The sequence below is a fragment of the Macaca nemestrina genome, chromosome 7 (genome assembly GCF_043159975.1).
Source record: "Macaca nemestrina isolate mMacNem1 chromosome 7, mMacNem.hap1, whole genome shotgun sequence".
Classification (NCBI taxonomy): domain Eukaryota; kingdom Metazoa; phylum Chordata; class Mammalia; order Primates; family Cercopithecidae; genus Macaca; species Macaca nemestrina.
The window spans coordinates 106,194,704-106,217,471 of NC_092131.1; the positions used below are offsets into that span (position 1 = coordinate 106,194,704).

Consider the following 22,768-nt stretch of genomic DNA (forward strand, 5'->3'; position numbering starts at 1 on the left):
AAGAAAACATGTAACAAGCCCATTCCAAAACTTCGCTGTCTGGTATATACCATTTATGAGGGCTTAACTGCAGCAACATATACACATTTATATAACCGCACAAGAGAGAAGGGGGAAAACACTATTTTGCCCACTTACCCTCAAATAAAAGACAAAGCCATAAATAAGACATAGCAGAACAGGATAAACACATTTTGTGCTCATATAGACTTACTGATGCCACTTACCGCCTGGGTCATTGGGCCTTGCTTCATCTTCAGTGTAGCAGCTATGCTCCCTACAGCCACTTCTTCAGAAACTGAACTTGCTCTAAAATCCACTTCATCTTCAGCTTTCACGTCCGGCATTTCTGAAAGAGCAGGGAGATTACAGAGTACATTTTTAAAAACTGATTTCTGTGCCTTACTATTTATACAACATGCTCCAGGTTTCATGTGTTTTGTTTTTGCTTTTGTGTTATAGCGGAAAAGTATTCTTTTGCTGTCAGCGCCTAGTGTCATTTCTGACCCTATGCTGAGCTATTCCTTTATCACACCGTTATTGGTTTTCCCTAGCCTTTGTAGGGGCTTAGAACTAAGTGAGGATCCAATTCAATGTCTTTTGAACATCCATTTCACTATTAACTTTTTATGACAAATCTGAGTGTAGCACCAACTTGCATATGGAAAACTAAATTCATAAGCTTCAGGGGGAACAGATTAATAGCTGAAGCTAGGTAGTCCATCTCGGCCATCATCAAAAAAGCAAGAAGGATTTGTACAAAACAAAAAGGAAAAAGCCGCTGAGAATGAGACAAAGCCTCTGGGACAAGTCTGACTTTCACTACCATACAACACACTCTGACCCACCCATCACTGTAACCAGTAAGAATGAACTACTCAGCAGTTACTTCTTGTTTTTAATCCTTATTTCTTCCAAAACTGAAACCTAATCACAGACTAAGCTATCCCTTTCTTAAGAGAAACACTTCTGTGCATGTTTTCTCGAGAATTACGTAGTTGTCCTCTTGCTGGCCATGCTCAACAGACCAAAAACAGTGGTGGTTTTTGTTACTTGACCACCACATGGTCAAGCAAATACAGGAAGGAAGTGATAAATGATGTCTGAGGCAAATTTAGGCTTCTGACACTTCTTTAAAGGGGACTGATGACTGAACAGTTAAAATTCACCTTAATAATCCAAATGCAAATGGAACTGTCATCTCGATTTCATGTGGAAATGTATCTGTGGTTATTAACCTAGTGATGCCTCTACTCTGGCTAGAAAAATGCTCCCCACACTAAAGATCATAGAAGTTTCTTTCGCCAAAGAATAAATTATATTTTTATTCTAGGAGCACATGATATATACGAAAGTCTACCTTAAATTTGTAAGAGTTACATTTCTATAGATGAACCTCTTTTCTTCTTTCTTTGCCCTTATAATTATATAATCTTTTTTTTTTTGAGACGGAGTCTGGCTCTGTCGCCCAGGCTGGAGTGCAGTTGTGCCATCTCAGCTCACTGCAAGTTCCGCCTCCCGGGTTCACGCCATTCTCCTGCCTCAGCCTCCCGAGTAGCTGGGACTATAGGCGCCCGTCACCTCACCCGGCTAATTTTTGTATTTTTAGTAGAGACGGGGTTTCACCGTGTTAGCCAGGATGGTCTCGATCTCCTGACCTTGTGATCCACCCGTCTCGGCCTCCCAAAGTGCTGGGATTACAGGTGTGAGCCACGGTGCCCAGCCAATAATTATATAATCTTACCAGCAGTTTAAAAATAGGTAAACCAGTTTCCTTGCCCAAAGAACCAAAATCTGTGTTAAATTTCATAAAATGTTATTAAAGTTAAAATCTAAGCAATCCCCTCAGAACTATCCCTTGATCAAAACATCTCTAAGTGAGTCAGAGTAATTTCTGGGGGGAAAGAGGGTTGCTTTCCTCTGGGGATGTGATTTTTGGTACCTCCTTCCTTTCCTATATCTATCAACTTTGAAAAGATGCATCTTGGCACAGCAACCAGTCACACTAGTAAACAGTGATTACTGACACTTGAGGGGTGTCAGCAGCCTCTGCAGGACTGGCGTGGCTCAGTCATGCACCACTGATTTCCTAAGCACTATGGGCAATGCTTCTGGTGGGTCAAGGGCCACATCCCCTTCTTTCAAACTGGCCCCTTCCAGTTAAATCAGCAGTTAAACCTATGTCTTCTCACTCATAAAACAGTATGATTAAATCTATGAGTAGAATGTAAACTTGCTAGAAAATACCCTTTGGCTCTGAGATCACACTCAGGTGCTTTTTCTCTAAAGCAATGTGACCAGGGATTTTCCCAATCCTGGCCATTTTCTGAAGAAAGCACCAATTTCTTCATGACTGGCTACTTTCTCTGTAGTCTGAGACCATGAGTACTGAGTTCCTCTGTAGTTTGAGACCATGAGTATGACTCCTTTTGGTAACAGGACAAGTAACTCACCTACACAAAATTTACCAACCCCAAGCCCATATATATACTGCTGAAAGGTCATACATTTTTTCTTCCTTCTCAAAACCTCAACATCCTAAACATCCATCATTTCTTACCAACTGTACTATAAGTGCTAATAAAAATCAAAGTCTGAAATTCTCCCTGGTTTTTACTTTTTCTCATAGGATACTACAGACACAATCCCCACAGAGTTCACACTTGCTTGAGTTAAATTCTGACCACTGAGCCAGAAAGAGAAATAATTCTAGCCCATGTGGCCAAGGACACAGCACCCAAATGAAAAGAACATCGCCAGGCATCAGCTTACAGCCACTCCCATTCTTCTGAAATGCCAACCTGCCAGGGCCCCCAAAATAGACTTGTTGTTGTGGCTTTCTTTTAAAAAAGTAGAGACCTTCTCATTTAAATTCTGAGACAACAGTCAACAAATATTTATCACTAACAATCCAAAACATTAATAAAACTAAAAAGCTAAAGTCATCAAAAATTCTGGGATTCCTTAAATCCCTCAACTGGGGAGGGAAAAGATTATAAATGGCTAAAAGCCCTTTACTAGGGAAAATGACCACTGTATTTAAATTGCGCTTCTTCCAAAGCAACTTCTTTTGCTCCATTGATTCATTTCTCTCCATAACCCTCCCCCACACTCTTAATACATACATGTAAAGGGATTTTCAAAAATTGAAAAGAACAGCAAAAATAATAAAGACAAAACAGGCTACTTCTTACCTACAAAAGCCTAGGGGCAAGCATGGAGATGGGTATTCCGTCTACAGCTGGTAACAGGTGGTGGTATAAAAGTGTGCATCAAACTGACCTTTAAAGACTTCAAGAGTCGAGACTGTGTCCGACTCCCGTTTCAGCTTCAGCCTCAACCCCGGATAAGAAGTTTTATTCAGATAGTTTATTTCCACCGAGCAATAGCGGTTTCTCTTTGCTGTCTCGGAACATGATTACCCACAGATGGAACAGGCTGCTGTGTGAGCAATCTGCTCAGTGCAGCTGCTTCACCAAGATAAAGCAGACACAAGGTCTGCCCTGTGACAGCAGCTCAGCAGACTGGGCTTGGGCGGAAATCCTGCATCCTATCCCCTGCACTGTGCAGGGTCTTGAATTCCCAGACTGCTGCCCAAAAGCAACAGGCAATGGAACTAGAGGTCCGTTCCCCAAGCAGGAAAAGGAAGGAGTTCCCTGTCAACAACACCCCTAGCTCAAAAAAAATAATAATAAAATAAAAGCACACAAAAAAACCAATGACCTAATACCACCATTCTGGGTGTTGAGATGTCAGGTTAGAACAATACTTATAGCTGTTCATGAAACCACTCTGACTCTAAATTTGCTCAGAATACAGACTAGGATGACAGGGGAGGAAGGGAGTTTCAGGCTTGTAAATAGAACACAGCTTTTTGGCACTGTTTTCTATGGTACCAGAGAAAAGGATTAAGCCATGTGAATAAAAACATCTGCTAAATTCCTTCATCATTTTGGAATACCTGTGATCTAGGCATTGTTTTCCAGGTTTGCAAAGTTGCAACCACTCCAGAATGACAGATAAGAGTGTTTATAAGCTTAAGCAACCAAGCAGTTAAGTCTACAACACAGGAAACAAAATCTGTGCAACCCTGAGATGACGTGCCTCTCCTGATGGTGGTGACTATTAACTTGACTACCCACCCAATGAGTGCAAGACCTCAAAACAACAAAGATGCCTATATTTTTACCAGGACACCACAGTGACTCTTAAGGGAATCTGCTGCTCAGACTGCTAATTTTGTATTATGTTTTGCTTACCTGTTGCTGGCTCAGGCCCTTGGACAGGTAAAATAATCTTCTCTGGCTCCTCCCTTTCAGCAAAACATCCTGCAAGGCTCCCTGTGGCTTCCTCAGGAGTACTGCCCATTGGCAGGCTCTCCCCAGGTGGGAAAGTACTCACTTTTTCTGTAAAAGCATTCTCTAGCCCTTCAGTGAGAGGACCCAACAACTTAGGCCTGGACAGTGACATTTGACAGGCCTCCCCCTCAGTAAGCAGTGCTCCAGCGGCCTTGACTTGTTCGATGACAGCATCCACTATACGGCTGGCAGCCTCCTCTATCAAGTCTGCTCCCTTAGGCAGAGGTGTGGCCTGGGCAGAGACCATGCAAGGTAGAGAGGGAGTGCTCCTTTCCCCGCCTGAGGGCAAGGCTTGCAGGACTTCCTTCGCGCCAGCTGGGGCCTCATCATCATGGGATGAGAGCCCCATGTCTGTGGGGAGCTCTTTGGCAGCAGGCTGCAGTAGGACAGGATGTGCTTCAGTGTCTATCTGGGCTTCCTCAGCATCGCCCCTGGTACAGCTGTGGTCTGCTCCCTCCAGCTTCCCTTTCTCCCAATCAAGAGGTACCATCTCTGGGGTTCCAACTCCCTGTGGGTCAGTCACAGCTTTGTCCCGTAAAGCTACTGGCAAACCCAGGATGACATTCTTCTCTTGGTTCAACAAGACGTCTGGAATCAGGATATCTTGGGTGTTGTGTGATACATTCTTTCTTCTGGGAACAGCCATCCCTTGTAGAGCATTAACCTGTGTAACATCCACCGTCACACTTCCATTCACCTCACAGGCACTAGTTTTCCCCTGGGATTGGGGGTTCTTTACTCCAACATCCAGAGGAGAAGGTTGACTGCAATTAAGAGCCTCAGACCCGTCAGATCCATCTGGCAACAGACATGGCAACAAAGTGGAGCTGTTGTGCTCTGCACCCAAGGCTTCCTGCCTTAAGTCTGTGGCCAGACTCGCTCCTGGTGGCACCAGGCTCTGGGCAGCCCCACCTTGAATCAGCAGTGAGACTTGTGGGGCCACTTCCTTGTTATGTTCAGTTTCTGCCTTAAGACAGGCAGAGGGTGCACCCGGTGAATTACTTAGCTGAAGTGCTTTGTCCTTGGCACCATCAACTGAGACCGATTTTTCATGAAATTGTAGAGTCTCCTGTCTGGGAGGTGGTGTTCTCTGCTCTTCCTGCAACATTCCTGAAGAAAGAGCATTTTCCTTCATGGAGGAACAGGTCACTGCTATATCCTTATCTTGTTTCTGAGTTGCAGAGCTTTCTGAAACCACCAGAAGTTTTCCCTCTTCTGTCAAAACTGAATCTAAAGCCAAAGTGGCCTTACCCACACTTTGCAGGGAAGAGTCAGTGTCCCCCTTGATATTCAGAGCTTCTGGGATTGCTGGAGGGGCGGGACCCTCACGCTCTCCACCAAGTCCTGTGAGACTGGTATTCCCCATCCCACGCTGAAGCTCTGCAGCAGTGGAGGGCGTGGACAGGTCTGCTGCCCTATCTTCTAGTGGCTGTGTATCAGGCTCATTCGAATCTCCGTCTGGGCCATCTCTACAATCTGTAGCCATATGTAGTTCAGGAGTTGCTGTTCCCTTTTCTTTCTGGGAGGGGACAAAAGAAAGTGCGTCATCCTTGGTTACTGATTCACTGCCTGGATTGTTTGCCAGAGAGAAAGTACTGTCTGATATTACTGCCTGGTCTGGCACCAGTTCTTTCTCCATTTTAGGGACAACTGGATGTGGATGTGAAACCACCTCAAGCATATTTGTTAAAGGTTTATCTAGTTTCACATCTTTTCGTTGGCCTTTGTTATCCACCACTTTCAAAGGACAAAAATCCACACGTTCCCGGGTATCCCTTACAGGGTCAGAGGTGACTGTATTAGCCTGTGGGTCTTCACAGTGGGTGGCATTGGGTGGATCTTGTGAGCTGGGTTGCCTTGCTGTGGTGCTTTCAGGCTGGCTAACTATGTTATCACACCGTTTTGCAACCAAGTCGCCACTAGAAGTCACTGTGTTCTGTTGACATGCAGAGTCTGCACAAAGTTTATCGTCTCCAGTTGTAGAACAAATGGGTGAGGATTTGCCCTTTTGGCTTTGAGCATGAGATGAATTTGTTTCTGAGTTCTGGTGTGGCATTACATCTTCTTCTAGCCCAAGAAGGGCTAAATCTGAGGGTGACATTGCCTCACCTATGACTGCTGCTAAGAGAGTATAAGGTTCTAATCCATCTGAAATCTTGTCTTCTGTAGCAGCTGGAATCACCACAGAATTCTGATCTACTGGAGCATCAGCACTCTCCTCACGACTTTGTGAAGTTTCTGTTTCTGCTGTTTTTTCAATGGAGGTTTCTTCATTACTAAATGCAAGTGAAGACTCAGCAGGTTTGTCACCATCCAGGGAACTGGCGGCAGGGGCACAGTTTGGAACACTGACTTTATCCACAGGCTTACTTATGACGACGTGCACGTCAGAGGCTCCAGCTGGGCCAATATTAGAGTTCTCAAATCTTTCCTTTGTACTTTCCCCCACTTCAAGCACATTCTTTTGAACAGTGGCATCTGGATTCATGAGCCCATGTTCCATTTCCCCTGCAGTCTCTGGGGTACTGACATTTGTTGTTGAAATGCCTCCCAGTTCACCTCCAGAGGAATACTGGGCTGTGCCTGGCTCCATGACCAAGTCTCTCTGCAGCACAGCATCTCCACTGCTCAGGGAGTCCTGGTCTGTGGGCATTCTAGAAGATTTTGTTCCAGTTTCTTCACTTCTGTTTCCACAGGACGAAACGCCTTCCATGCCCTTTACTCCACAATCAGGCAACCTCTGAAGGCAGCTGTCTTGATCAGATATAGTTCCAGAGTCCACAATAGGTGCTGGCTCCACCTCTTCCCCTTTTCTTTCCACACCTTTATTTTTCTTCCTACAGGAATGGTCTGTATTCTCCTCCTCAACTGTGCTTGACAAATCACAGGGACTTTCAGTCTGTGCAACAGGGATCCCTGGGCAGCAGTGAGTGCTCTCGATCTCTTCAGAAGAAGAAAGTCGCTGAGGGTCCGTGGGCTCTGGTGCACAGGGAAGAAACTGGCCATCTGTCTCTGGGGCACTGGAAGGATCCTGTGCCGTCACCATTAAGGGCATAAGATTGTCCATCTGCTTGAGGTTTGTTTTCTAGGAGGAAATGAAATACACTTTTAAAAAACTGCTCGTAGGAGAAGATGTCACTGACACCTCTGAGCAAAAATCCTGTTGGACAGAACTCACTTCCATTCTGGCCCTTCTAAGGTCACATGATAAGCTAATCTAAAAGAATACAAATAACTTTCCTCTTATTTCTGATATTACTCTCCTCTCATATCTGCCTATACACTGGGATGTTCAAAATGGATTAGGATATATGAAATATCTATTTTCTAAATTTTGAACTTATTTTAGGAAGTAGATTAAAATTGAGTCTCAAAAACCTTATTTTTAAAAAGCTCAGTGAATATCTTCAAATGAGTCGCTAACATTAAGGTGGGATCTCCCATTCTGAGGCCAGGCTGGAGCGCAGTGGTGTGATCATAGCTTACTGTAGCCTCGAACTCCTGGGCTCAAGTGACCCTGTGCCTCAGCCTCTTGAGTAGCTAGGACTACAGGTGTGTACCATTGCACCTGGCTAATTGTTTTATTTTTTGTGTGTACCACTGCACCTGGCTAATTGTTTTATTTATTGTAGAGATGGTGTCTCACTATGTTGCCCAGGCTGTTCTCCAACTCCTGAGCCTACAGGATCCTCCTACCTTGGCCTCCAAAGTGCTGGGATTATAGGGCGTGAGTCACTGTGTCCCACCTATATTTTTTATTGTCTTCAGCGGGGCAGAGCCTATTTCCGCCCTGCCTCATATATACAAGTAAAAACAAATCCCAGCTCTTTTCCATTACAAGGTGCAGCCAATGCTCCTGTGCCCTAAATATTTACTGAGGAGTTCAGAGTCCTTTAATCCCCAAAATATGTTCCAACCAATCTAACTTAACCATTGAGTTATGGGTTCATAATTTCAGGAACAGTGGCATGGCAGGTATTCTTTTACCTTTTGATAAAACCAGAACATACTAAATATAAAATAAATGAGAACACACACCTATATGCTGTCAGAGTGTGTTATGGATACTATATGTAATCTCAAAAATGGATTTTGCAACTTTAAAGTATTTTAAAAATATAAACAGATACAACCAACAGCATGGGAATGATTAAGAAAATCATGGTTCATAAAACTGATGGAAGAAATACCACCCATTATTAACTATGAGGACCATATTGCAATTAGAAAAAAATTATTAATCTAAGTTTATAAACATGCAAAAATCTCATGTGCATGCAGCAAGGTTTAGGAAAAATGGAGAAAAACAAATACAGGTGATCTTTAGTGAATTTACCTTCATATCAAAATTTCAAAAATTCTTACAAAAATACTATTTTCTCAACCCTTAAAATCTATTTTTCCAAACATCTGGTTTGCTTGCCACTCATTACTTGATCTACTGCAATAATATGCATATCTACTGCCATCCATCCTCTCATTCATTTACTCATTCAGTGAATATACTGGGCACTTACAGGATTCCATCATCATACCATTCCTATCTTACTGAGCCTATTGTAAAAGTTTATACATACAAGTATAAAATGTGTCATGCTTGTTAAAGTCTTTCTATTAGAGTGTACAAGCAAAATGGACTTTCACTAAAAGCTTCTGTGTTAGGTTCCTTAAGAGTATTGAAAATTGGCTTATTTCCAATCCTGGTGAGAGTACGACAGTCTCCTAAAAATCAGGAAATGAAGTCATTAAATTTAATAAACAGTAAACATTATAAAACAGAAATCTGGAGAAACAGTAGTGTTGCCTGAAGAAAGTAACACATGTATGTTCCCACAGTTTTAATTTCTCGTATTTGCCTGCCAATTATTCCCATATCTTGGCAGGTAGCTTTGGGACCTGCAAAACTGTATTTTCAAGTGGACTACCATTCACCTAGTAAAAAGAGCTCTAAGGAAAAATCTGATTGCCTAGAAGTCCACTCAGAGGAAAATGAAATGTCACCTGCTCTGGAACAAACACAATTCTAAAACACAAAAGTGGGAGCATCACATAACCTTATGGAATTTCTTGGCTTGCTGGTCTCAAATAATGCATGCTCCCAAAGAAGCCTCTGGCATTGAGCTGACCTTAAATGAAATTATTGTCAAGTGGTTTCCAAATCAAATCAGCTCTGAAATAAACTGGGTGGAAAAATTACCTAAACATAGCCTTTCAGATGTTACGGCCAAGAGAGATGTACACGTATGACGTTTATATTATTTGTAATAAATGCTAACAGGTAGTCTGTAATGTTTTTATGTCTGGCAACAACTTTATCTTGAAGACTTGAGTGGATTATAAAATCTTTTCCTTTTTTTAGTGATCTTTGTATCATGCAACTATTGATTTAAATATAGTAATACTATATTCAAATGGTACATATCATCACTCACTAAAATAGTTATAAAAATACTCCTGATTAAATTTGGTTCTTGTTCTTTGGCAACAATCTCAGAAACTGTTTTGCTTCTTTCATTTTGTAAAGTTAAGCCAAACACAGACAAATATCCTTTCATGCTGGGATAATTTAATTCTAGTTGTTGCATATTTCTGTACCTGAAATATGTGTCTTTCATTATTCCCAAAACCAATGAAAAAAACCTCTCAGTCCCCTTACTGCTACAACCTTAATGCTAGCTCTGATCTGTAAGTGGTAACATTTAATACTGCTAACACTGCTTTACAGCTCTCACAATCTTTGGGGAAAGTCTTTCTTTTTCTGTTTTTGAGACAAGGTCTTGCTCTGTCACCCAGGCAGGAGTGCAGTGGTGTCATCTCATCTCACTGCAACCTCTGCCTCCTAGGCTCACTCGATCTGCCTGCCTCAGACCCCCGAGGAGCTGGGACTATAGGCATACACTACCATGCCCAGCTAATTTCTGTAGAGCCAGAGTTTCTCCATGTTGCCCAGGCTAGTCTCAAACTTCTGAGCTCAAGTGATCCACCTGTGTCGGCCTTCCAAAGTGCTGGGATTACAGACATGCACCACTGTGCCCGGCCAGGAAAGTATTTTTATGTTCTAATTATATCAAGGTTCATTGGAGGAGGGCGGGGACACACATACAAAACATACACATGCACATGCACACACTTAAAAATAAAAGCTTTCTGACTTACCATTAGTTGCTGTTGGATGTTCATAAGTCTAAAAATGTGTCCAGTGCAACTGTCTCCAGGAAATGGGTGTTCATGTGATTCAGACTCAGAGGTTAATGTATAGATGTCCAACTCTCGATGATGCCTCACAGAACAGTCTCCATACGGTATTTCATAGGATAAACTGCTCCAGGAGTCTGGTTCTCCAGCATTCTCCCTACACGCAAGCAATCTCTGGTTAATGCATATATATTCTGCCTCCCAGACATAGGCTTAACCTTCTAGGTCTTACTTCATATTTCCAACCTGATTGTTCTTTGAGGTTCAGCAGCAAAAATTAGTATATATACCTCCCAAATGATTCAGGCATATAACTAATAGCTCCATCCTCCTCACAAGAGATCACAAATGGGTTAAATGAAAACTGCAGGACTCCTAGCCCTAACAATGTTCTTTAGATCAAGATAAAGAGATGTCTGAGATCTAATAATAGTTAATATTATGCTAACAACCAAGTAATGAGGAAGTGCAAGGAAGATGGTTTTAGCCTGATTTTCAACAAAATCAAGGCTTATTAAGAGGTGTTCTTAAAATAAATTAGACCATATGCTAACTACAGTTGATGATAATGGGAAGAGAAGAACCACTCACTCCAACCCTTATAAGGGCACTCCAACTTTTCTAACAACAGGTGCAGAAAACACCCTCAAGATTATTGAAGTCAATTACACAAAGAAAAACTGTTACGATGACATATTGTTCAACACTTGTCAATATAATTATCATCTTATTTGGAATAAAGCACTTGGTTCCAAGAACTTAAACTTCGTAGCAAGTTCGCTCAACTCATATCATTATAAACATATATAACAACTTTCCACCATTATATGCCAACTGATTTGAACGAGGCAAGTGGGTTTCTCCTCTAAAGGCTACAGCACCTCCGATTCCACTCTTGCTTCCAGAAGGCATACCCATGCCCGTAATGCCTGCTGTGACACAATACATAATCTGTGCTATGCTTTTACAGCAGATGAAAGAATCTTGGGGCATACAATCAACAGGGATGAGGCACACAATGATACCCCACACAATCTCATATTACTTAACTACTGTACCTGAGCATGCGTTTCAAGTGTTAAGCACCCTCTTCTACATTCAGCACAAATGTAAATGTCTGAAGCCCTAACTGTGGGTGTCACTATTCTTTCTCATTAGCTTGATACACAGTATGCTATACAGAGTTAGAGATTTCTGGGGACAAAATTTTATTTCCCAGCTATATGCTGCTAGACAAATTTCTTGACTTTTCTAAGCCTTAATTTCATAATATGCAAACACAGATATTATAATCTAAGCATTGTTTTGAGAATTAGAGAAAATGTGCATTAAAAACTACATCTATGGTGTTTGGCACAGAGCAGTCACACACGGATACTGCCTATTCTTCCTCCTTCTACTCTTGCATTCATTTAAAAAAAATTCCTAGTAAGCCTTCCCTTCTTAAAAGTAGAAAAACATTTCTACTTTTTTCTATTTTTCTACTTTTATCAGAAAATCCTGTTTTCTCTGAAAGCTTTAAGCATAACGAAAACACTCCTCAAACAGCATTCTGATGAGGTTCCTAGCAGCTCAAAGATCAGGCACTACAATAGATTATGCTTTCCATCAACCCTTTCCTCCTTATCTGAAATGTTATTTTTCCTTTCCTTACAACATTAACACCTTTGAACATCCCATATCACATCATATTTTATTTTATTTATTTTTAAGACAGAGTCCTGCTCTGTCGACCAGGCTGGAGCGCAGTGATGCGATCTTGGCTCACTGCAACCTCTAACTCCCGGGTTCATGCAATTCTCCTGCCTCAGCCTCCTGAGAAGATGGGATTACAGGCACGTCCCACCACGCCCAGCAAATTTTTTTGTATTTTTAGTAGAGTGGTTTTGTCACATTGGCCAGGCTGGTCTTGAAGTGCTGACCTCAGGTTATCCACCCACCTTGGCCTCCCAACCTATATCACAGTTATTATAATCTCACCAAAGCAAACAGTAGATTGGTAAAGTATCCCTGAGATTCTGGGAGGAAGGTTATATTTGAGATCATTACCATGTTTTGAAATGGAAGAAACTAAAGATGTAAGAAATTACAGACATGCTATCTAGCCACTGAAAAACATGAGAAAGATTACTTCAACTGTCTCTCCAGAGTTTTTTCTACTAAGTCACACCTGTCTGTCATTAACAGTTCACCTGAGACTAACTGGAATTTTAAAGCTAAAAATATGCTACAGTGGCAGCCATAAAAAAGGATGAGTTCATGTCCTTTGCAGAGAAATGGATGAAGCTGGCAACCATCACTCTCAGCAAACTAACACAGGAACAGAAAACCAAACACCACATGTTCTCACTTGTAAGTGGGAGTTGACCAGTGAGAACACGTGGACACAGGGAGGGGAACATCACACACCCGGGCCTGTCAGAGGGTCAGGGGCTAGGGAAGGGAGAACATTAGGAGAAACACCTAACATAGATCACAGGTTGATGGGTTCAGCAAACCACCATGGCACGTGTATACCTATACAACAAAGCTGCACGTTCTGCCCACGTATCCCAGAACTTAAAGCATAATAATAATATAAAAAAAAAACTTAAAAAAAATATGCTACAGTGGAAAACCTATAAAGCAATGGAAAATCATGTACTGGCTGAGGGTAATGACAATTAAGTGTACTCCAAAAAACTACTATTACAATTTCCATGCCCAAGAGCTCCCCAAAAGCAGCTTAAAATAAGAATGGCATATGCTATACTAGATGTTTTACATATTTTACTAAGCTGCTATACTTTGAGTAAAATGACCTCAAACAGAAAAGCACTTGTAAAATACTCTTGACGGGTCAAATAAATGACTCTAGAAGTCAAACAGCGGGGAGAAAACTTCTATATCAAGTCACCTTTCAAGCCTACACTGACATAGTCACTAACATGCCTTACTGTGTGGCAGACATTAGTGGCATATCTGCTTAATCAGATTATCACATACAGCCATATTCCAACAAAAAAGATCTCTAAAAACAAGAACAGCTTTATATACCACCACTGAGCATGACCCAAATATAACAAGATTAGAGGGCACTGTTTGCCAAGGCAGGGGCAATTAAAAAGTGACACAGTCCATTCTCTGCGAAATGGAGTATTCTACCAACCTTACTACTACTAATTCTCAAATTGTTCCATTTATAATATCTAAACCTTAGAAAATCCCTTTCTCTAACTACAGCCTACTTACCTTCTACCTCTCCCACTCTCACCTTCCACAGGAATGCGCTTTTGTTGTCACAACTGCCTCCAGGTACTAACCTTTCAATCTCCCAATTCACGCCCCTGGGGACTTCTGTTGCTTCCTCATCCCTCTAGATGCTAAAGATCAGTCATTGCAATTATTTTTCCACTGACTTCCATGAATATCTGTTGCTACTGACACTCTTCCAAACTCATTTCACCTCCAGGTCTGGCTAAGTCCCATCATCCATTCATTTAGCAAGTATGTATGTGCCAGGCACTATTTAAGGTGCTGATGACGCAAACCAAAATCCTTGTTCTGTTGAACAAGGGGAACAACAGCAATCAAGATGAATAAGTAAAACACCCAGAAGATAGCAAATGCTATGGAGATTAAAGCAGGATTGAAGGTTGCGATTTTAAATGTGGTGAATCAAAGGAGGCCTCATTAATGTGACATTTCAGAAAATACATTTCCTGCTCTGTGTTACCACTGTATAAAACCTTTACTGGGTCCACCAGTAAAATCTGGCAAAACTCTATGCATAAGAATGTTTACTGCAACTTTTGGCATAACTTCATTAAAAACTGGAAGCAACCTAACCAGTCAGTTACTGGAGCACTAATTGGTAAATTGAAGAAGAGATCTATAGACTATTATGTAGCCATTAAAAATAACTGAAATAACCAGTCAGTTACTGCAGCGCTAATTGGTAAATTAAAGAACAGATCTATAGGCTATTACGTAGCCATTAAAAATAACTGAAATAAAAGTTCAATAACATTGAAATCTACAAAGTTCTGTGAAATAAGCAAAATAAAAAGTAAAAAAAATGTACATAAGTCTAGGCCATAAAATGCACAAATATAAAAAGTATCAGGGTGGTTGAGATATACATTTTACTAATGTTTTTAATAATTGCTTCAAAAGTCCCATTCAGCCAGGCCTCATTGCTGCTCAGTAATCCTTTTAGTCACCTGTATACTAATCTTCCCCTGCTGGGATTATTTAAAGTTTATATAATTTCCTCTAATGCCAAACATTAACTTTGCCTACTTCATTCTCAAAAGACCTTTTCTCCTTTCTTAGTGATAAGCCTGAGACCATCTAATGTAAGCCAAAACAACCATCATTACAAAAACAAAAAACAAAAAACAAACCACACACACAATGCATTTCCCCATCCTCTCCAACTTCAGGATACCCCTTCCAGACAAAAGTTTTGCTCTGTTTCCTCCTGCCCTCCTTGGGTCTCTGCTTCAGTAAATCATCCCCTGGCTGCCTAGGGTTTTCCACCCACTTCTGGACTAGTTCCTTCCCAACTCCAGCAGCAGCAATGTTTATTCAACCCTGTCCATCAGTTCTCACCCAAGGAATATGGCCCCCAGGGAACATTTGACAATATCTGGAGACATCTTTGGTTGTCACAACTCAGTAGTAGGAGGGGGTCCTACAATGCACAGGACTGCTCCCTACAACAAAGAATTATCAGGTCCAAACTCAGTAGTGCTGGAGTCGATGAACCCTGCTGAACCCAATGAACTATGTTCTGTCTTCCTCTTCCTCTTTCCTTCAAAGGAGGTAGATCTCCTTTCCAGTCATTTCAACATTTTAAGGCTTTGTGATCTGGTTCCTACTCATTTTGGTTTTTGTTTTTTGAGATGGAGTCTCATTCTGTCATCCAGGCTGAAGTGTAATGGTGTGATCCTGGCTCACCACAACCTCTGTCTCCCGGGTTCAAGAGATTCTCCTGCCTCAGCCTCCCGAGTAGCTGGGATTTCAGGGCATGCACCACCACACTTGGCTAATGTTTGTATTTTTAGTAGAGACGGGGTTTCGCCATGTTGGCCAGGCTGGTCTTGAACTCCTGACCTCAGGTGATCCATCCTCTACCTCCTAAAGTTCTGGAATTACAGGCATCAGCCACCACACCCGGCCTCCTACTTATGCTGAACGCTACCAAAGCTTTGTCACAGGTTTCGGGTGATAAGTAAATCTCAAAATCCAGTGGCCTTTCTTTATCCCTGTCAACCCTGAGTTTTGCAGAATTAAAAAATGTTGATCTGGCTGGGTGTGGTGGCTCACAGTTGTAATCCCAGCACTTTGGAAGGCCAAGGCAGGCGGATCACCTGAGGTCAGGAGATTGAGACCATCCTGGCTGGTCAGGAGATTGAGACCACCCTGGCTAACACTGTGAAACCCCATCTCTACCAAAAAAATATAAAAAATTAGCCGAGTGTGGTGGCACGCACCTGTAATCCCAGCTACTCGGGAGGCTGAGGCAGAAGAATCACTTGAACCCCGGAGGCGGAGGTTGCAGTGAGTTGAGATTATGCCACTGCACTCCAGACTGGGTGACAGAGTGAGACTCCGCCTCAAACAAACAAAAAAAAAGTAAGTCATTTTCTTTTTTCTAATTACTCCCAACTAAAACTTTGTTTTAATGGTCTAGCCTCATAAACTAATATTAAAAGACCATTCAATGAAATGTTTACTGAACACCTATTAAGTGGTAGGCACTATGCTAGAGGTTAGAGCTACAAAGATATATGACATCTGCCTCAACATTAATGTCTCAACATTAATTACTGTTAGCCACAGTTTGGCCCCCTGAAGTTATTGCTACCCTCACAGATGCAAAAAAGCAGGAAAGAATGTATTAGGAGTTTTACCCTTATATGTGTGGCACTATATTTATGCACTAAATATAGCATATTTCATCAAAATTAAGATGCTATTACTTGTAAAGCCATCATCATCTTATGTACTACTAAAGCAAAAAACCGTTGCAAACTAAATTATGATAAAATGGTATAACAGCATTGATCAAAATGTACCTGATTTCACAATTGGAAAGATGCACATTTGAAGACACTGTAACAGAGTATAAATAAAGTGAATTGTCTCTCTGAAGCACTGGTAGTGATAGTACAAACAGTTCACAGGAACCATTAGTTCCAGCATCATCTGCTTCACAGTATGCTCTGTTTAACTCAATGTTACCATGCACCAATGAAACCAGGAACCTATGTTCCCAAAGCATGCAACCAATGGACAGCAAACACCTGTGAAGAAAGGAGCTCACAGGCTTTATACAGAGCTGCAAGGAACCTCAGGAGACCATGGCTTGGTACAACTTCATAAATACAACTAAGACACTAGTTTTCAAACTTTTAAGTAGCTGCATGTTTTCAGATAAAATCATATGCAGAAATAGAGTGGCTATGTGTGACAGGGCCAGTAGAGGGAAGGCAAGGCAAAGCCCTGCTCTCTCTCTGTCCACCCTCCTTCTTAGGTGAACTGTGAGGTCGATACCTAGAACCCTAGGCGTATCTGAATGCTCTATAATTCTAGCACAGATTTTCTTTATGTACAACTACCACATTTCCATTTTAAATCCATCTTCCGCATTCAGTCTCCTTTAGACTTGTAAAATAACTACTCAACATTCTCTTAAGTGGAAGCCCTTCCTACGACTACAGTTGGTAATTAAGTTGTCCGTCAGCCTTGTGTTTCTGCCATAAAGAGGACTATGGCTGGGCATCTAAAATTTACCTTGAAAAATGTGAACAAAGATTATATTGTAACCACATCAGGTCTTGCAGGACAGGAAAGGATAACCACAAATGTACTAGAAATTCTGGTTGTTTCAGTTGGTGAATTAAGAGGCACCATAGCCTCAGCTGACACTTTAAAAAACAAAGACAAAAAACAAGTGAAAGAAAGATCTGTAGACGAAGGAATGTAAATACTGCAGGAAGGTCTATAGAGCTTTCTACCGCCTTCTGCTTTATTTTTTAATTCCAATAAGGAAACTATCACCCTGAAGAAAAGAAGGTACTTTACCACCAACTGTGGCAATTATGCAGTACAGGCATTGTTTCATTACCACTACACATCAGATAGTGTTAAAGTCTCTTAGATCTTCACATTCAACCAGATTTCAAAACAGACTTTAAGATATGAAAGGCTGACAATATGATTACCTTGAAATTTTCGATCTTCTTGTCATGAGGTAATTAATATTGTTTTTAAACATCCTTAGGAGCCCTGAATTTTATCTAGTTTCCAGCACACTTCCCGGAGCAGTCTCTATCTTGTGAGCTCAGCAAGACTTGCTGAACTGCACCATAACAATCTTACTCATCTGTAAGTCCCACTGAGAACCAGGACCATGTATCTCCCGACCTGCTGATCTCCACTACTCAGCACAATCTCTTGACATACGTAGGTACTCAAGTATTTGTTGGGATTTCACTCCAGGGCGGAAGAGTACAAATATTCTTCTGTTTTACTCACAATGTTTAAGATGGTTTGAGATCATCACTCTGTGAAGAGACAGATAATCTAAGGAACTAATTCTAGTACAACCCAATGTTAGTGGCAGTAATGGCCCAAAAGGCACAGGTGGCAAAGGAGATTAAAGCGTAACAACTAAATCCAGTGTGTGATCCAGATCAAGAGGAAAAATACTTAAAAGAATACTATTAAGCAGATGGTGAAAAGTAGAATATAAACTACTATATATTAGATTATTGTATTAATGATAAATTACTAATTTTGATAAATGCACTGTTACTGTATTTAGTGACTGTCCTTGTTCTTAGGAAATACATTCTGAAATATTTAGGAACAGAAGGTCACGATTCTGCAATTTACTCTCAAAGACTTCAGTAAAATTCTATATATGTATATATACACACACATAGATAAAGCAAATGTAACCAAATGTTGAAAATTGGAGAATTTGGATGAAGGGTATATAGGAGTTCATTGCATTTTTCTTGTATCTTTTCTGAGTTCAAAATTTTCCAAAATACAAAGTTAAATGTAAAACATTATTTTAATAAAGGCAGAGGTGACAATTCCTTCACTCTTCTGTGATTATTATTTACTTAAGATAGGGAAGAAACTAATATTATCTGAGTATCTACTTAAACAGATACTGACAGAAAATTTTAAGTACACTAATTTAATCCTCTTATCAGTCCTTCAAAGTAGTAGTATTCCGGTTTCAGAGATGAGGAAACTGGGACCAGAAATATTAACATACTTGTTCAAGGTATACTACATACATTAGCAATTTGATAAACCTCACTTCAAAATCAAACTTTACCACTTACAAGAAGTGAGAACTTGAGCTAGATATTTAACCCCTTTGAGCATGCATCTTGACCTATAAAACCTGTAACAGTCCTTTTAAAAGGTTGCTGTGAAAAAGCAAAGAAAGTTGTTGTGGAAATTAATGAGGACTACATAAATTATTTAACAATGCCTGGCACACAGTAGGCAGTCAATAAATATCAGCACCCTCTTACTCAGCACATTGTTAACAAGTAATGGATTTGAATCCAGGTTGGGCTGCTCCCAAAGCCTGTGCTCTCCCCCTTATATAATGCTGCACTGCTGTAAGAGGAAAGGGCTGGTCTTTATAGGAACACTTCATGTGGCACCCACAGCAGGAAGTATTCACTGTAATCTGAAGGCAACAAGGAGCAAAGAGGCCTTTAAGAGAAAATTTTTTTTATGAGTCAAAGGAACGTTCTCTCCAAGTAGAACATTTTTCAACACACATTCTCTGATAAAAAGTTCCAAAGTCCACCATCTGCTACATTGATCAACAGAATGGCGTGTGCGTTGAAGAGACTGACAAAATGTTGGACAAACTGCCTAGACCAAATTCTCATTCTCTGTGTTTAAAAAAAAAAAAAAAAAGCACATTCTACTAAAATGAAGGACAAATATTGATTCTGACAGGCTGGAAAATGGCATGCCCACATTGCTCACCACATTGTTCACAAAATTGACACCAACCTACCTTTTCCTACGAGGAAAAAAATACCAATTCACTACAAATTTATCTAATTATGTTCAACTGAGACTTCCCTAGAGGCTAAATCACAGTGTGGTATGGGAAAAGTACGGGTGCTGAAGTCTGAGTAGAATCCCATTTATACCACAGTCTGATCTAAGACAAATTATTTCGCTTCTATTAGCCAGAGTATTTTCATCTGTTCAAAGAAAAGTGGGGGCCAGGTGCAGTGGCTCACACCTGTAATCCCACCACTTTGGGAGGCCAAAGCAGGTGGATCACCTGAGATCAGGAGTTCGAGACCAGCCCGGCCAATATGGTGAACACCTGTCTCCACTAAAAATACAAAAAACACACACACACACACAAACCTGTTGGGTGTGGTGGCGCACGCCTGTAACCCCAGCTGCTCAGGAGGCTGAGGCAGGAGAATCGCTTGAACCCAGGAGGCAGAGGTTGCAGTGAGCCGAGATCACGCCACTGTACTCCGGCCTGGGCAACAAGAGCAAAACTCAGTCTCAAAAAAAAAAAAAAAAAAAGAAAAGAAAAGGAAAGTGGGAATAACAGCAGTTTTCTTACAGAGGCTCAAGGAGTAAGATATTAAGATATAAGGACAGAGATATATATTCTTTTTTTTTATTTTTTGAGGCGGAGTCTCTGTCACCCAAGATGGAGTGCAGTGGCACAATCTTGGCTCATTGCAACCACCACCTTCCAGGTACAAGCGATTCTCCTGCCTCAGCCTCCCAAGTAGCTGGGATTGCAGGTGCCTGCCACCACCCCCGACTAATTTTTGTATTTTTAGTAGAGACGGGGTTTCGCCATGTTGGCCAGACTAGTCTCAAACTCCTGACCTCGGGTGATCCGCCCGCCTCGGCCTCCCAAACTGCTGGGATTACAGGCATGAGCCACCACGCCCGGCCAAGATACATTCTTAATATGCATACTACTAGTAAGTACTCATTAAATACTGGTTTCTATTTCCACAACATAACCACTTCCTTTTATTGTTAATATTTATCAACTGCTTAACAATGTATCAGATATTGAACTGTGCATTTGGTACACATCATCTCATTTACTCTCGTAATCATTCTGTGAAGGAGAATATTATTACCGTAATTTGCAGGTCAGGAAACTGAAGTTGTGAGAAATGTAGTAACTAAGTAATAGAGTCAGCCAGCATTTGGGTCAACAATCTAAACCACCACACATACCTACCTCTGCTGCCTACTTTGTAGCAGAGAATGCAGACAGACGAAACAAAAAATATATATAAATTTTACAAATACACATTTTGAGAGACTAGTATGCAAGTTCTAGATCATTGTGCACTATGAATATGGGTACAGCAGTTAGTAGTCCATGGTGTCTATGGTCATTTTTCTCTTGTTTTTTATCCTGAGGGGCTACTTCACTCCCTTTCTCAATCAGTCCATAACTTCTGGAATACTACGTTACTCCAATAGCCAAAGTTGTATTTTTTTAGTTCTACCTTACTGTACTGCTTTCAAGATCTTGAAAAAGTGATTTTCAGCATACTGCCACTACATTAGTTATACATGCATCAATATCTAACATACCAACATTCACAAGATTAGTAAAAATTAAAGTTAAATCAATTTTCTACTAGACAGACATGTATATATTTATTGATATGATCAAGGTATTTAGCTGATTCCTCTTACTGAATCAGATTTAAGCCACCAACCTGATTCAACGAATAACTCTAAGGAATCAATTTTCAGACGCAATGTTAAGCTCAATCTCATTAAAGTAACCTTTTAACCTTAGCTGCACTTTGAAAGCCTGGAGAGCTTTTAAAAATCCTTATGTCCAGAGGCTGGGCATGGTGGCTCACGCCTGTAATCCCAGCACTTTGGCAGGCCAAGGCGGGTGGATCACCTGAGGTCAGGAGTTCGAGACCAGTCTGGCCAATGTGGTGAAACCCTGTCTCTACTAAAAATACAAAAATTAGCTGGGTGTGGTGGTAGGCGCCTGTAATCCCAGCTACTTGGGGGGCTGAGGCAGGAGAATCACTTGAACCCAGGAGGCAGAGGTTGCAGTGAGCCAAGATCACGCCATTGCATTCCAGCCTGGGCAATGAGTGAAAACTCCGTCTTAAAAAAAAAAAAAAAATCCTTATGTCCAGATGGCATATCACATCTATCAGATCAAAATCCCTAGAGGTGGTCCTCAGGCATGAGTGTTTTTTAAAGCTCCCGCAGAGACTTTAATGTGCAGCCAAAGTTGTAAAACACTGCATTAAAGCAATCTATGGTGGCAGTTATCTAAAAAAGAAAAGCAGAGCTAATACTGGCCACATTGCAATGAATATGGGAGTTGCAAACATCATTTCCTTTGACCTAATTATACAATTCCTTGAAATTTAGCCTAAGGAAATAATTTAACAGCAGCAAAAAATCAGTAGGTAAAAGATAAGGCTCACTCCAGTACTCATTAGTTTTAATTTTTTTAAAAATCAGAAATTAATATTCAATATTAGTTGAATAATTTAAATACTCATAATAAACAAAAGAGGGCCTCAAGAATACTTATAAAGACCATAGAAATAGAAAAGATGACAAAGTGAAATTATCAGACTACAAAACGGAGGATGAGCTGCAACTGTTATTAAAAATTCTATAATGTAAGAGGTAATATCTGATAATGAAATAAACCTGTCTTATGGAGGTGGCCTCTTACGTGGCCTCATGAATATTATTATGTACAACTTAATTATTAAAAATAAATAAATAGGCTGGTGCAGTGACTCACACCTGTGTTCCCAGCACTTTAGGAGGCTGAGGTGGGAAGACTGCTTGAGGCCAAGAGTTCGAGACCAGCCTGGGCAAAACAGAAAGACCACCTCCACTCTCTCCAAAAAAAAAATTAGCCAGGCCTGGTGGTGCACACCTGTAGTCCTAGCTACTTAGGAGGCTGAGGTGAATACTCAAGGCTGCAGTGAGCTATGGTCTCACCACAGCACTCTAGACTAGGTGACAGGCAAGCAAGAGGGAGAATTAATTATTTTATTTTTACTGTTTTTTTTGTTTTGTTTTGTTTTTTGTTTTGAGACGGAGACAGCAGGTATCACAGGAGCTCCTTGAAACGAACACAGGAGAAATAAACCATGAGGCAGACATCTGAGCTTAGGCTCCAATGCAGTTATATTTAG

General features: G+C 40.9%; 1 protein-coding gene across 14 annotated transcripts in view; it reads right to left on the reverse strand.

The window, feature by feature from the left end:
• The window catches only part of LOC105488365 (A-kinase anchoring protein 13), a 356,595-nt gene that overhangs the window by 161,943 nt on the left and 171,884 nt on the right, over positions 1–22,768 (reverse strand). For all 14 annotated transcript variants that reach the window (XM_011752355.3, XM_071100751.1, XM_011752360.3 and 11 more), the window contains 3 exons: positions 10,515–10,710; positions 4,260–7,443; positions 228–349 (listed from right to left, as the gene is read on the reverse strand). In XM_011752355.3, coding sequence (XP_011750657.2) covers positions 228–349; positions 4,260–7,443; positions 10,515–10,710 — 3,502 coding nt within the window. The remainder of the gene's footprint in view (positions 1–227; positions 350–4,259; positions 7,444–10,514; positions 10,711–22,768) is intronic.